The sequence below is a fragment of the Drosophila novamexicana genome, unplaced genomic scaffold, assembly GCF_003285875.2.
Source record: "Drosophila novamexicana strain 15010-1031.04,08,12 unplaced genomic scaffold, DnovRS2.1 tig00000485-arrow-pilon, whole genome shotgun sequence".
NCBI classification, from domain to species: Eukaryota; Metazoa; Arthropoda; class Insecta; order Diptera; family Drosophilidae; genus Drosophila; species Drosophila novamexicana.
Window position 1 is genome coordinate 2,831,091 of NW_020824808.1, and position 15,685 is coordinate 2,846,775.

The 15,685-nt window shown below is 38.9% G+C and overlaps 1 protein-coding gene across 1 annotated transcript in view; it reads right to left on the minus strand.

The window, feature by feature from the left end:
- Positions 1 to 10,827, minus strand: part of LOC115761481 (segmentation protein cap'n'collar) — a 42,166-nt gene extending 31,339 nt beyond the window's left edge. Inside the window, exons 1-3 of the mRNA XM_030703248.1 lie at positions 10,748 to 10,827; positions 9,060 to 9,389; positions 5,991 to 7,528 (exon numbers count right to left, since the gene is read on the minus strand). Coding sequence (XP_030559108.1) covers positions 5,991 to 7,049 — 1,059 coding nt within the window. The 5' untranslated portion in view covers positions 7,050 to 7,528; positions 9,060 to 9,389; positions 10,748 to 10,827. The remainder of the gene's footprint in view (positions 1 to 5,990; positions 7,529 to 9,059; positions 9,390 to 10,747) is intronic.
- Positions 10,828 to 15,685: the final 4,858 nt, after the last annotated feature.

A 15,685-nucleotide genomic window follows, 5' to 3' on the forward strand; every position in this document is an offset into this window, starting at 1 on the left:
GAGTTTATTTTATTTGATTGATTTTTTTTTAAGACTCTTATTAATTATATATCTTTTCATTATTCGCTTTTATATCCGAAAATTGTAATAACATTTCAACATAAATTTATTATTATATTTCAGCTCTTTTTGAATTGTTATTTAGTTGATCACGAATAAGTCATGTTACATCGTGTCACGTAAAATACAAATCACGACATGATCCCAACTCTAAACACAGCCAAGCCGCTCATCAATCCACTTGACATCTGAACTTTGCCAGATGCACTCTCTCTCTTTCTCGCTCCCGCACACACGCACACATTACAATTTTCGCCTCTCGCTGTCATGCGGTAGCTGCTGTGGTGAGTCCGAGCGACGCCTAGTTAGCCGCGCTCGCCGACAGGGGGCAGCACAGTTTGTGCACATTTGGCAAGCATAAGCCGTAATTAACGGTATTTAATTATGGAAATTAACAATCGAGCACTGTGAGAAACACATAAAGCGACGCGCACGGCACATATAAAAAAAAGGCGCCAGCGAGCAGAAAAAAAAATTGTATTTTTTTTATATATATATTATTTTATAATCGCCGCATATTTCGCAGTTTTTGCGCGTTGCGCCTGAGGGTAATTAGGTGGAAATGCAGCGTAATTACAGTCAAATGATTTTTCAATTTGCGATTCTTTTTTTTTTTTTTTTTATGTTTTTTTCTAGCACTTTGCCATGTGAATAGAAAGTTGACAATAGATTTTAATAGGGATAAACACGAACCGCCAGATAAATGTGCATATGCTTGTACTCCTCATTGAGACACATGGCTGGAAATTGAAGTTTTCTTGTTGGTTTTTTAATAATTTGTTGCCTTCCAAAAGTAAATGTTGCCTTCCGTTTTTCAGACTCCGATACGTGTTTTACACTTGAAATAAGCAATAAGCAGACTGAATATTTCTTTTGACTTATTGACGATGTTTTTAAAGGCCCTATCGTTCTATTTTGTTGCTTTTGTTGTTTTATTTTGCCGTCTGGGCTGATTAGCAGTCGCTGACAGCGGGAGCCCATAAAATATTTGATTACTTTAATTGATAAAGTTTTGTTTTGCGCTCAGTTCTAAAATGTATTATAAAAATACTCACACACGCACACATACACACATACTTATGGACTGATAAGCAAAGTGGCAATAATAAGCATTCTTTAAATAAAGAAATCCCATTCTAACTTAAGTAATACATCTATTGGAGAGCTCTCTACACAAATAATTGCATAATTATAAAATTTTGTCACACGAGGTATCTGCAAGTCTTGCGATTCTAGTATACCTCATGCTAATAAATCATGTAATTTATGCAATTAGCATTTACAGTGTTAAAAAGCTCACGAAAAGCTTTTTAACATTGTTTGAAAATGAACTAAGCCATCGCGGTTGCTGTCTTGGCTAAGTGCTTTGTTGGCCAACATGTTGCGCTTGGCGTCTATGGCAACAAATGTTGCTAACGCGGTGAATTTATAGTGTGGTGAATAGGTGGCGCTGAATTGAAAGAGAGCTGAATATGAAGAAGAAACTTGAAATGTGTGGTGTGTTAAAATGCCGGTAAAACAGCTGTTTGCGTTATTTGTTACGTTATCAGCCCGGCGCAGCCCACAAGATCAAAAGGGGCGCGACTGCAACACGAGCAAAGGGAATAAGAAATAATAAAAAGTTAAGCTGATGAAAATATATCGCAAAAGGTATATCTTATGTTTGTGTGTAATCTAATATGTATGCATGCATTATATATATGTGTGTGTGTATATGTATGTGTATATTATCAATTTGACGAGCTGCGACGAGCTGAAGCGTCAAGCCGAGACTGAAAACGAAGTTCAACGAAACCTTTGCTGACTGCGTTTTGTGGCCGAAGTTTATTTATTCCGCCACAAAAAGCCCCAAAAATAACGACAACGAAAACTGCCAAAACATGCAAATATGCCAAACAAAGGGTAAACGCAAAACATACAACTCTATTTGTTGTTCTTGTGTAAAATACGCTTACAATTAGCAAAGCTTTGGGAGAACTGTAGCATAAGGTAGACGACATTTAACGTTACCGTCATCTGTGTGTGTGTGTGTGTGTGTGAGTGTGACCTCATCTTATACAAACAGACACACACACACACACATGAATGTGCTCGCTTGCGTCTACAGGTGCGCGAATTGGTGAGAAAGAGAGCGACAATTTTGAGGTGATTTACGATCTGAGCTCGATTGCTTAAGAATCTTCATAGAGTTTATAAGTACAGTGAAAGTTCGGCTAACGGTTAGCTGACTTGCATGGAAAGTTCTTTGTTGCGAATCCTGTTATTATAGTTAGCCTAATATCGAAGTGTTTTTCTGCCAAAAAAGTATCTTTATCTAATGGATAAACGCATATAAAAATAAAATAACAGCTACGTGAAACTCTGACAAAAAGTACAATTTTATGTAACCCAAGAGGTAAGTTTTCACATATTTTTAAAGTTGGTAAAGCACGAATTCACGAATATAATACAATATCAAAATTATATATATTTAATAGAGCTAACTGTGTTTTTGTTACATCTTCGCTTGAGTTCGCTCAAGAGAGCTTTCACTGTATCTAACTGCAAGGCAAGGCAACATGATGTACAGAAACTGATATACATACATATATGAATATATAATATATATATATATATATAGTCAAGCTGATCCATAAAGCTGTCGGACGTGTAAGGACAAAAATCAAAGCCAAACGTAATGCAATTCGCAAAAGTGAGCGGCGACTAGAAAACTACAAACAAAACGATAATTGACCCATTTGACAAACTTATAGATACACACAGACACAGACACAGATATAGATATAGATATATATAGATAAATACATGCATATGCATATGCATCGCCTCAAAAATGGAAAACATTTCGTGACATGATCTACAAGAGAAGCAAAGCAAAAAAAACAAGAACAACAGCAAAATTATGCATTAAAAGCGCGAATGGAAAATAAAAATTCGCATTAGTCACCCCATACAATGAATGTGTGTATAAATATATGTGTGCATATAAATATGTATGGCACATACATAAATATAAATATTTACATACAAAAGTATTTAAATTGCAATTTGCGTGGAAAAAATACACAAATTTGGTGCAGGCGCATATATTGACGGCATTCGGGGACTTCGATTTTTAAAAATAAAAAACGTATGCAGTTGCATTTGTGAGTTGTTAACGACTGTTGGATACCCTGTGAAAAGTGAAGGCACATCATTGGCGCAAGTTGTTCATGTGGGAGTTAAAACAAATGGGTTTGAACCAGCAAAAAACAGTGAATCGGAACGTAATCATATTTTATCCTAATGAAACTTTCACACCAGCTATTATATTTAGTTCGAAGGAAAACAACAACAAAAATTTGGAGGAATGTGAAAAATTGAAGTTTAGTTAAGGAATGTGAAAAACCAAGTTCACGAATCTCACCAACAACATTTATTTGTAGGATTAAAAGGCATTCGACTAGACTCCACACTTATACCATATCTGTAGGACAGTCGTGCACGCCCTTGCTGCACTTCAGTACAGGGTATAAGCAGCCATAAAGTGTTGCCAGTGTGTACACAATTTATAAACATTTAAGCTAATTTGAACGCATATATTAAAATGAATACATATTCATAAAATGCATTGCTTAATTTTGAGTAAAGACTTTCAAAGCAAAAGAAAAAGAGAAGCCTCTGCTTTTCTTCCCCCCTTTTTGCACATCGATTGACCCGATTGAGAACGAAAGCTTTTTAGAAAGTAGCAATAGTTCATAGTGTTATAGAGAGTTTTGAATTTATAATGAACTGCCGCAGAAATGCGACACTAATTGCCACGAGCTCATTTGCGTGGCAACAAACTCGACCGCGTGGAACCCCATGATATAATCTTGAATTGCATTCAATCAAACAATGAAAACGATTTCATTAAACGATTCCAGCAACATTTGAAAAGCAGAGAAAGAATTCATGAACCTAACTCAGCCCGATTTGATACTGAAAAGTTATCAATTCATTTCCTGATCAAGCCTTGAAAAAGTACATATTAGGAATATTATTTTTGAATGAGCTTAAAAATTCCAACCAAAAATAAACCAACCAAATCGTATATATAGATACATTCAATTGAAAGTTCAAAAGGTTTCATTGAACTGTGTCGTTGAAGAGTTTAAATTGAGCCCTATTTCATGATATAAACTAACTAGCTCTAAATAATATCTGAAAGTTTGTGGACGAAAGCGGAACAGAACTGAGAACTGAGGAGCTGGTGACAAACACGTTCTACACAATTAAGCATTTCAAAATCGTATCGACTTTAGCAACAACAGACAACCTATTCATTTGTCTAATGGAAAAACTAAAACAAACCAAGTAAGAGGTTCTAGTCGGGAGCTCCCGACTAGAAGATACCCGGAACCCTATTCTTCCAACATCAAATGCATATATTCTATATTCTATTTTAGAAGCTATATGTCAAGTTTGTCAAGTCAAAACCAGGATATCGATATCGATTTTTATCGATTGCTTGGAAGCAATTGGAGCAAGTTATCGATTATCGGAAACAAACTCGATCTGCGCGGGCACTAGGAGCATCTACATCTAAAATTCTCTAGCTCTTATAGGTTCTGAGATCCTTGTGTTCATACATGAGGACGGACGGACGGACAGACAGACGGACATGGCTAGATCGCTTCGGCTATTGATGCTGATCAAAAATATATATACTTTATGGGGTCGGAGATGCTTCCTTCTACCTGTTACATACATTTGGCTTTCGCACAAATACAATATACCCTTATACCCATTTTTAATGGGTTCAGGGTATAAAAAAACGCACAATTTTAATGACAACTCGACAACTCGCTCGAGCAAGCCAGCCAAAGGGCAGGCGCCCCTTCATTAGCAAGTCGTGGATTCAACTAACTGACACTATTTAAATATTTTGCAACTAGAACGCACACACAACACAAAAAAGTACACACATATATATATATATACATATATATATATGTATATCTATATCTGACTGATGGATTGATTGATTGATTGATGCTCGACGCACAGCTTTAACTTTAGGAACTAGCGAGCAAATTTTGAACTGTTTCTTTTCGGAAAGTCGAGACGGAACTTCGAAAAATTCTTTCCACAAGCTTGGAGAGTTGGTCAAAGAACACATTAGTTCCCTGTACCTGTTGAAACTGTATATATTCTCGAGTTTCCGATCACGGAAACTACAAGAGCTAGAGACTTAAAAGCCTATGTAACAAATTCTCCCTTGTCAAACGCAAATCGAGGCTATAATTTGTTGTCAATTCGTGAGATTTAGAAATAGATTTAGAGACTTGGTCTTTTGGCATCGAAGTCGAAAACTATCAGAGCTAGTCACATTTCATTTGGAATTTAGCCTCATGTTAAGTACACACAGATTGGGATTATTTCACTTTTTGACTAACTCTATAAATTCCCAATAGCATTGCAGGTGAAAAGGGCAGCTCTTGTTGTGTTGCCTGTTGTGCATAAATGTATCTTTAAGCTTTGGAATTCTTATTGGGCTTTATATTATGATTTGAAGAATTCACCAAAGCGTGGTCTAATTAACCAAAATACTAGATTGATTATGAAGTATTATTGACTCTGAGTTTGTGACATATTTTACACTTTATCGAATATCCGCTCGCACTTTAGGTGGAAGAATAGGCAGGCGTATTTAACGTGACGTGTGCCCTGAAAGGATTTATGGATTCTTATATGCACATATTAGGAAAAATTATTGAATAATAGCCCTCATCCGATCAGAAAAAAGCAATTGCTTGCGTTTTTCATTCGATTGACTTTAAGCTTAATGGCAGGAAAACCGATTTTAAATATCATCAATAATACTTTGACCGTGCAAATCTGGTAGACACATTTGAAATGGTTGCATTTGAGTCGAGTGAAGGCTTTAGCTTAGAACTGTTAAGAGTTACCTCCTCGACGACTTCAACCTCGTTGACAATGCCGAAGGGCTCATCGCTGGTCAAGCCCTCCACTTCGCAGGCATTTGCGACGCCCGAGCAGGCGGCTGCCTCCGCATCGGAGCTATCCTCGCCGAAGAGGCGACTCAGCAGCAGATCCTCTTGCTCATCCTCGTCCGAATCCGGTCCGAATTGCTGCACGGTCAAGCTGCCCGAATTGCTGGGATGTGGCGTGCTGTCGTTGAGCGCATTCGGTGCATCTGCCTGATGCTGACCCAGCGCATTGGCGCCGCCGCTTGCAAAGCCATGGATAAAGGCAGCCAGGCTGAGATCCAGCTGGGTGCTGTTGTGCGGCTGCTGCTGGCCATCCTTGAGCGGCAGATGGGCGTATGGACTGCTGTAGGGCAGATCGCCATAGTCATGCAAGTCGGCCAGGTTCTGCTCCCAAATCGAACGCTGATCCTGCAGCAGGTCGGGCGACAGAAATATGTCCAGTTCGGGCGAGGCGGCCAGGGTGTTATTATTGCTCGTGGTATTGATGTGGATCTCACCAAGTCCTGACGCCCCTGCACCACTGCCCGCTGTGCTGGCTGCCGCCGTGGAGCTGCCCACGCCCACGCCCACGGAGCTGGCCGAACTGGTGCCGCTGCCAGGAGTACTCTGCAAATCCTGCAGTGCAGCGGTCTGCACGCTGCTGTTGCCCGTCGTGTTGTGCAGATTCATGACCAGGGTGCTGGCATTGAAGCTGCCCGTGGGCAGCTTATACTCCTTGCCGCCGCCCTCGCTGGCGCCCGCCCGATGATGATGAGGCTGATAATCATCGTAGCGCAACAGATCCTCGAGCAGCGGCATCATGCCCTTGCGATTGCCATACGGTTGCTGCGTCTCAATCATGGGCACCGTGCGCAACATTTCCAGCTCCCAGCCATCGCCATGCGGCAGCTCCAGCTGCGCATCCCAGCGTCGCAGACGCTGCTGCAGCAGCATATAGTCCGTGTCCACATGCAGCAGACTCAGGGCCAGCGCCAGCTGCAGCATTTTCATCGCATACGCCTTTTTGTTTGAGATCATTTTTGGTGCCGAGGTTAACAGCGAGATGCAGAGATGACTGAGTTGATCTGAATGTGGATGTGGGTGGGTTTTGTGTTTGTTGTTGTTGCTGTTGTTGCTGTTGTCTTTGACAAGCGACAGTTGCTGATTCAGTTGGTTGTTGTTGCTGCTGCTGCTGTTGTTGACCCACCTCCTCCGCCGCCTCCCTCCTCTCCTCCGCCTCCACACGCCCGGCCAGACAACAGCGCGCTGGCTGCGCCGTCCGCGCGTTCAATGGCGTTTCCTTGCGTCGCTTTACTTGAGAATATATGCTTTATACATATATACAGCTAAATACATATATATATATATATAGATGTATCTATGTGTGTGTGCAAATCAAGCTGCGCAAAAACAAATTCGTATTTGCTTAAATCGCAATTCTCCTGCTAAAATGATGGTCACTATTTGTTTTTGTTGTTGATTTAATTAATAAATTTCCTTGTGTTCGTTTTGTTTCACTGCAAATATAAAAACATAAAGGTTAAATATTAGTGTATTTAGTTAATCGGCGCGTCAAATATAATTTCTGTTTTAATGAATTGCTTTTGTGAATGATCAAAGAACTGGCCAAGGAAATGCATTAGGAAATAAACACACACACACATAATTATAAATATGCGTAGCTATCCATCAGTAAATATTTCCGACTGCGAAATTAACTTCCTAAAACCGACAAAGTGCGCGCATAATAAACAAGTTAATAATGTGTCCATTAAAGCAATTCGTATAATTATAGTTTATCGATTACTGTCGCATATTCCCATTCAGAATCGGATCAAACCTAGCCTCATATCGTAGAGTCTCACGGAGTTCACTTTGCAAATTGAATATCTTTGTTCCTAGAGCTGATTTTAATTGTTGTTAGAGCCATTTCTTCGCATAATCAAATTAAATCCGACTAAAAGATACCCTAACTTACGTTCGCACTTCCTTTATACATGCATGCACAATGACATCACACACACACACACTCACACACGCACACAACTGCAAGTGCGTTATTTACGCTGCTTCGCATGCTTCTTCTTTCTTCAACCGCACACTATGGAAAATTGATTTTTATAGCTCGATCTTTATAAAATATTCAGGACCTGATGTTAGCATTCAAAAGTGTGCAATATGTGAAATATTCACGACCTGTGTACACAAACCGAGAAATAACTTTTATGACATATGGCATATATGTTAGGGTTAGGGTATATCCAAAAGGTTGGACTAACTCAACTATAAAAGGCTCGAAGATATATATCTCACTTTTGGCTTAAAAATGTGAATCGGCAGACTTTTAGATTATATCAAAGATATCATCTCTACCTGGATTTACTTCGGCATTCCAACAATTATCCGTAATTTATAAAAAACTTCTCACTTTAATTTAAATGGCTTTTTAAACTAAACTAAATCAGATTGGATTAATTTAAATGTTCGTCTACTTAAGAATTCGGGGCTACCCACCTTGGGACGCAGTTTGGGTGTATGTCTGGCTGCCCCCGCCACAGGCTCAGTTAACCCCCCCCCCCCCCCCCCCCCCCTGGCAGACGACGCAGCCGACCAAAAATAGCGAAACACGCAACTGCGTGAACTTGAACTTGTTCAAGGTCTTTGGTAAATTTGTGTGACACGAGGGGGGAGGGGGCGAGCCGGTTAAGAGGTAGGGGTACGAAGCACACACAGCAAGACGAATCAAGTTCAAGGAGAGTCGAATTTGTGGGCAACAACAAATTGGCAGAAGTGTTAGTCAAAAATGATATAAACATGCTTTGTTTAAAGACTGCAATCTATATGTATATGAGTGTGTGTATGTGTATGTGAAATACTGTAAAATAAAACAATGTTCGATTAGCACAGACAAAATCACAAAAACAACTACAAATGCAGTTCTCAATAAGCTTTGATGTGACTCGACTAAATGGGCAAGGGTGAGTGAGAGTGAGATGCATATGCGTATGTGTATGTGTGTGTGTGTTTGTGTTCTGACAGTGCACTCACCTTTTTCTCCACGAATTTCAATTCGCTTTTCGGCTACAAGAAGCGCTGTTGCTGCTGCTGCTGCCTGCTTGTGACTTCAACGGTAAAAACTGCGACGCAGTATTTGCTGCAGAGTGCTGTAGGTGAATGATATTTCACCGTTAAAACGCCAGCGCACGCAGTTGACGTCGCTGCCGACGATTCTGTCTTTTTCTCTCTCTTTCCCTCTGCTGCTTTTACAATTGCTCGCGGCTTTTTTACGTTTTACTTTTTACGTTTTAATTTTACTTTTCTTTTATTTATCTGTTGCGTTCAATAACTCAACATTTGATAGGCTGCAAAACCGTTTTTCTATTCATTAAACAAAAAATTATAATAAAATTGATTCGTTTTTTATTTCACCAATGCGTCAAATATTTGCTGACGTCCTTGAACTTGGCCAATGGACTTTCGTTCTATCACTTTCCAATGCGATTGAATATTTGGTTATAATGTCACACACGCACGTACCCACACACATGCATATGCTTGTTTGTATGTACATATGCATGTCTGCAATTATTTGTTATTGTATTACGGTAAATCTTGAATGTTAACTGCTGTCACTGTTACTCTTCACGTCGCTTCACTCTCTTTATACGCACTGCGTATTTGCGTGTGTTTGTGTTTGTGTATGGTGAAATCGGCATTTGTTTAAAAACACACGCATATATTACTTTGTTGTTTGGCAATTCCAATGCTTCTTATGCTTTATGCCTGCACATCGTTATTTATTTTATTGTTTGCTTTTATCGCCATTTTCTGCGTTTTGCCTCTTGGCCAGTCTCTGACTCACACTAACAACGCGTCTGCTGCTCTTTTTTTTTTTTTGCAAGTTTCTTTATTCTCTCACACACACATACATACGTACATGCGTACGTACATCGATGTGACATCAATTAACTGACTCGTACTTTTAATTAAATGCAAAATGATTACACTTTTATGGCAATCAAAGCTCACGCACACACACACACATACACACACAAACACACAACTCAACATGTCATATGCATAGCAAAAACACAACACACGGCAGCAGCAGCAGCAACAGCCGCTGCCGAAGAACAACAGCGATACACACACTCGCTGAGAGAGACAGAGAGAAATGCAGACTTAAATTTTATAAAAATCAAACATTGCTTTTTGTGCGGCCGCTACTCGTGCATAAATAGAAACTTCGAGAACAACAATTCGTAAGCTTGAACTTTGCTTCCGAACTGTGTTTATTAAACAATTTCATTTTGGCAGCAATTTCATTAGTTCTATGCAGCTTGCAACATGTCAGCTGAGCGCCGCAGCAGAGAGCATATTGCTGAATTGAGTGGCTTTGGCTGTTGCTAGCCTGTTGTTGTTCACCACATCACAATGAGGTTGCATATGTCTTTAGATTTTTGGTGTATTGCAAATTTGCTTTTTGTAAAAGAGCAATGAAAAACACGAGTTATTAAAAGTTGTTACGCTTAGGCACACACAATCATACGAAAGACCCTATTTAAACACACACACACGCGCACACACACATAACATTTAGTTTTCTTATATTTTGCACTTTTACGCGGTTTCTTTTGCTTATTATTCGCCTTTGAGAAATTATTGCGACTTTCTCTGTGTGTTGCGTATTCGTTAGCTTACAAAGGTAGAGCCAATATATTAGCGCACAAACATACATAAAAAACGTGTTTTTATTGTTAACTTGCGTTGGTTTTCTTCTTTTCACAATTTCTTCACGACTCGGCGAACGCCTGACAGACGTCTGCTCACCGCGCTTTTAAAACAACAAATACGATTTATAGCAATTATGGCATGTCTCTGCTATAAAGCAGAATGCTGTTAAGCTTACAGTAGTCAATTAACAGCTGTTATCGCTTGAGCATTTTATCGATTATTACTCAAATTGGCAATGGTAAAGCTCAAATGAGCTGTCAACTGGCTGTTATTGCTCAGTTGAGCTGTTGCTTTTGGATTTTAGGTGAGTATAAGTTTGGGCGAGGTGAAAATTATAGGAAAATAACAGAGTAGATAAGTACTATAACTTAATGCACACAAAGCTCAGAAAGTGGTGTGATGTGGCCAAAAAGCTTTTTCGGAGCTTTTAACGCTGCTGTTGTTTTGAAGTTGAGTGCTATACCCTCTGGTAATATTGACATACTTTGTGCCCGCAATTTACAGGTGTAAATAAATATTTTAATTTAGCTACAGGTTCTAATTAAAGTACAAATTAAAGCTTACCAGCGTTTTGAAATTAAAACCAAAACAGTGCATATTCCGTTGAGTTGTTGACGTTTCCAAAGAGGCCTTTGGCGTTGTAGGTTTTTCTACTATTGTTGCTGTTGCTGATGCTGATGTTGTTGTTGTTGTTGTTACGGTTGGTAACTTGGACGGCGTTTTTGCTACAGTTGGTTTTATCAGGAGCTTCGGCATCGCCTCGAACGGCTTAAAAGCTTTCAACGCCTTCGGATTTAGTTGGGTTAGGGTCGGGCTGTAGTCCTCAATCTCCTTCACTGGCGACAGCGATTGCATTCTCGGTAAATCCTCCAAATCGATCATGGTGTATTTTCATTTACTTTTCTGAGTCAGCAACTGAAAGTACATATATAAATAAACACTGATCAAGCTACAGGGTATACAAATGTGTATATATTTATATATGTATATGTATAGGTAGGTATTCTATATGATTACAGGCTATCAAAGTATGATAATAAATGTGTTCCTCTGTTTGTTATCAATTAACACACACATTCAAATACCTTCACATATGTATGTAACTATCTTTATCAGCCATGCCCATCGACAACCCACAGGGGGCCGGCTTCCTTTGGAATTACACACAGCTCTTACCCGATTCCTAATGCAGACAGGGCTTATATGTGACCAAAACTATGTACACTCAAAAAAAAATGCGTCTACATATTTAAAAAAATTGCATTTTGAAAGAGTGACTAATGCTTGCCTATGAGGTGCGTTATTTAAGGAGGTTTGATAATATATATTCTAATATGAACATTAAACTAAATCATTCAATTGAATAAACTGGAGTCCAGTGACAGGGAAAGAAACCCATTTGAAAAGGTGATCCCCCAACATTATGCCTCACAGTATAATGCTGTGTCCTCCTTCCTCTTGATTGTAAATAAACCTAAATGTTGATATAATGTAAGCTGCATATACCCTCATCTCACAGTCATTCGCTTAATAAATCAAATTGAAATTAAAATGAGAAAGTAAGTTTATCTTCGGTAAGCCGAAGATTTAATACCCTAGCAGAGATTTGCCTAAAGGTTTTGCAGATACGAGAATTGGGATTTTGCTTACAAGCTTTTGAAGCTAATAAATGCCGATATTGGTCAAAATACCTAAGCTATTTTTCGACCGATCGTTCCTATGGCAGCTATATTATAAAGTCGTCCGATCTAAAATTTTATGACGATAACTTTAAAACTGAGAGACTAGTTCGCACACAAAGAGACAGACGGACAAATAGATAGACGAACCACATCGACTCGGCTATTGATACTGATCAAGAATATATATACTATACGCGGCTGTTGATACAGATCAAGAATATATATATACTTTATGGGCTCGGCTATGTCTGCTTCTGCGCGTTACACATTTCGCGACAGAGTTATAATACCCTCTGCAAGGGTATAAAAACACTACGCATATATTAGATAGGGCAGTGCCTAATAAAGTATACCCCATTATAATAAGACTTATGGCTGTGCGGCGATAAGATCGTTGTTAAGTCGACGTATTGATAAGTTGTTCGTTGTTATTTTGATAAGACAAGTTCGACTGTACAAAATACACGTGCACCTTTTATAAATGTACATATATTGAAGAAGCATTGAAATATGCAGATTATAATATGATATACTTTTCAATAAATGGAAAGTCTTCCTCTTATTCTATTAATTCAGCTGAACTCTTGATAGTTTTTCACAGAAATTGATCAAAATTCCCAATTCCCAATTCCTGATTCCTGTTCATATTACAACATCATTAACATCCAACAAATGTTAGCAATATATCATAACTCTGGACTCGAGGCGCATCGATTATGGTATTCGAGAGAGTTCGGCAGAGTTTATGTATACCATGTGCTAATTAACTAAATTTAACTGGGATTTCTTTTTTTTGTACAAACCGGTTTAAGATCTTACGACTTTGCATTCAACTGCTGAAATGTTGTTTTGTTTATAAGAGGGAACGATTTTATAGCTGCGCTTTAATAGGTTCTTAAGGTCTATAAATAATATATGTATATAAAGATGTGTGCTCTCTGATCTTTAATGCGTGTACTAACTTGTTCAGTGCGTTTCTCTGTTGGCCTAGGCTCTAGCTTTAGGGCAAATCTTCAACTGGGCTTTTTGAGCGTGATTCAGGCGAAGCTTGTTGCCAGCTTTGCAAATAAAGTGCGTATTTTATGGATCAGTCTGAAAGTCTAGAGATGTTTACTTTTAATTAGGTTTACAAACGCGTTTCTTCAATTCAAGATTTATCTAATGCGTTAGACCTTCTATTTGGCAGAGCTTTGATACTCTGGAAGCTTTTGATACTTTCGGCAGCTATGCAAATGATGAAATTGATTCAAGTTGAAAAGATATTGACCGTGTGGGGCCTCTCAAGAGCATGTCAACAAGGCAAATTAACTGAGCTTTTCAGCGTCTGTGCGAAACCTGTTTTATATTTTTATATATATATATATTTTTTGTGTTTTTATTTTAGCAAGTGCCGCGAAGTACCTTATAAACAAACATGTGGGCTGCAAAAACCCCATTTGATGTGTCTGAACACGTACATATCAGAAAACAGGCCCATATTTACTTAGGCAATTACCTATTTAAATATACGTGTGTACCCTACAGGGAGGGTACTGTCGGACTGGAGAATATAATGGGCTATGATCGTGTCACTAATATTAGCACTCGCTCAATGGCAAATACCCAGCCCGTAATTAGACATGTCAACGTAGACGACACATGTGTATCTGTGTATCCATATTACTGGAATCGTAGGCAAATCAAGCGGATATAGAGCTGTAATTATTATTATATTTACAATTGTGGTCTGTAAGATATGCTTGAAAGAACCGCTAGACACTAATTAAAATGTTCAATTTGGCATTTTCCATTGCGATGCTACGCAAAATTCTCGGGAATAACAAATACAAATGAAATGTTTATTTTTAATTTGCCATACCCTCGATGTGTTTGCCTAGGCTATACTTGGATTGCGAGTGCGTATGCAACGGCTCGAAGAGTGCAGCTCTAGGGCTGATCTAGAGAGATGGACATGATATGGAGTATACCGTCTGGTCTTGGCTTGCAAACAATGTCATTCCAGAAGTCCTATTTTATTATTGTATATTTTGTTTATGTATGTCAGTAAAGTACTTCGGGAAGTAATAATAAAAATACTAATGCAAATAATAATAATCTATGTGCATTTTATATGTCATTTAAATCAAAAATGTATTATTTTTTAAATATTTATAACTTTAGCTACTCTGGCTTACGGCCATACAATAACCGGGTACTGGAACCCGGAAGTACGTCGGACTAGTTGCACGTAACACTTGAACAAAACACATTAACCGGCTACTGCACAATTGGCTAAGGTAGTATTGATAACGATAGCGATAAACGCATTAGATTCATTTAAATTTTATATTGATTCTATTTTTACAGTCATTTTGTGCGCGTAGGCGTATGCGCTATTTCGCAGTCTGTTACAGGGTATCTGCTGGTTGACACGGACACTAGACATATTTTTCGGGCTTTTAGGTGGGCAGTTAAGGGCGTTCCAAAGAGCAAAATATACGCGATGACCACATGCCGGTAATTTATACGAATGCCATTTAACTCTGTACACAGAAGAGGCTCTGTTTACAGTGCGAATGAAAATTATTTGCAAAGCAATAAACACAAGCATACACATGCATGTGTGTATGTATGTAGATTTTAACATTGCTATGGCGATCACTGGGCGGGCGATGCACTGGGCGGGCGATATAAAATGATTCCACTGCACTAACACATGTAGACATAAGCCGACACACGCACACACACGCTCACATACACAAGCGTCTCACTACACGCGCTTAGTTTGTTGATTAGTAACATAAAGGAGGGGGCGCAAAAGAGTTGACAGCGAACTTAACTAAAACGGCGCAATTTTCGGATTGCCACTTCAAAGATGTACAAATTAAAATACATTCATAATACATACATACAAGAACAGTTGCGTTTTTAAGTTTTATTTTCAATTGTTTACACTTTTGTTATAGTGTTTTGAAGTTGTTGTATACTCTTTTTTGAATACAAGAGCTTTTTACGTAGTTATAGTTAGTGTTTACGTCAGTTTCAAAACAACATTCCACAGGTGCTATAAATGCTTTAAGAGAGCAGCGACGTGTTGGCGTTTACAGTACGGTTCACAATATACTGAGCGGCCATTGTGGCGAGTAGCGCAGCGAATGCCGCTAATCGGTTCGGTCAGCTGGTCGGCGTCGACGATGCGCAAGTTGCCCTCGGCCCGCGCCGCAGCACACGACGAAGCGACACGCGACGTTGATTCACAATAACAACGGCAGCTGAATT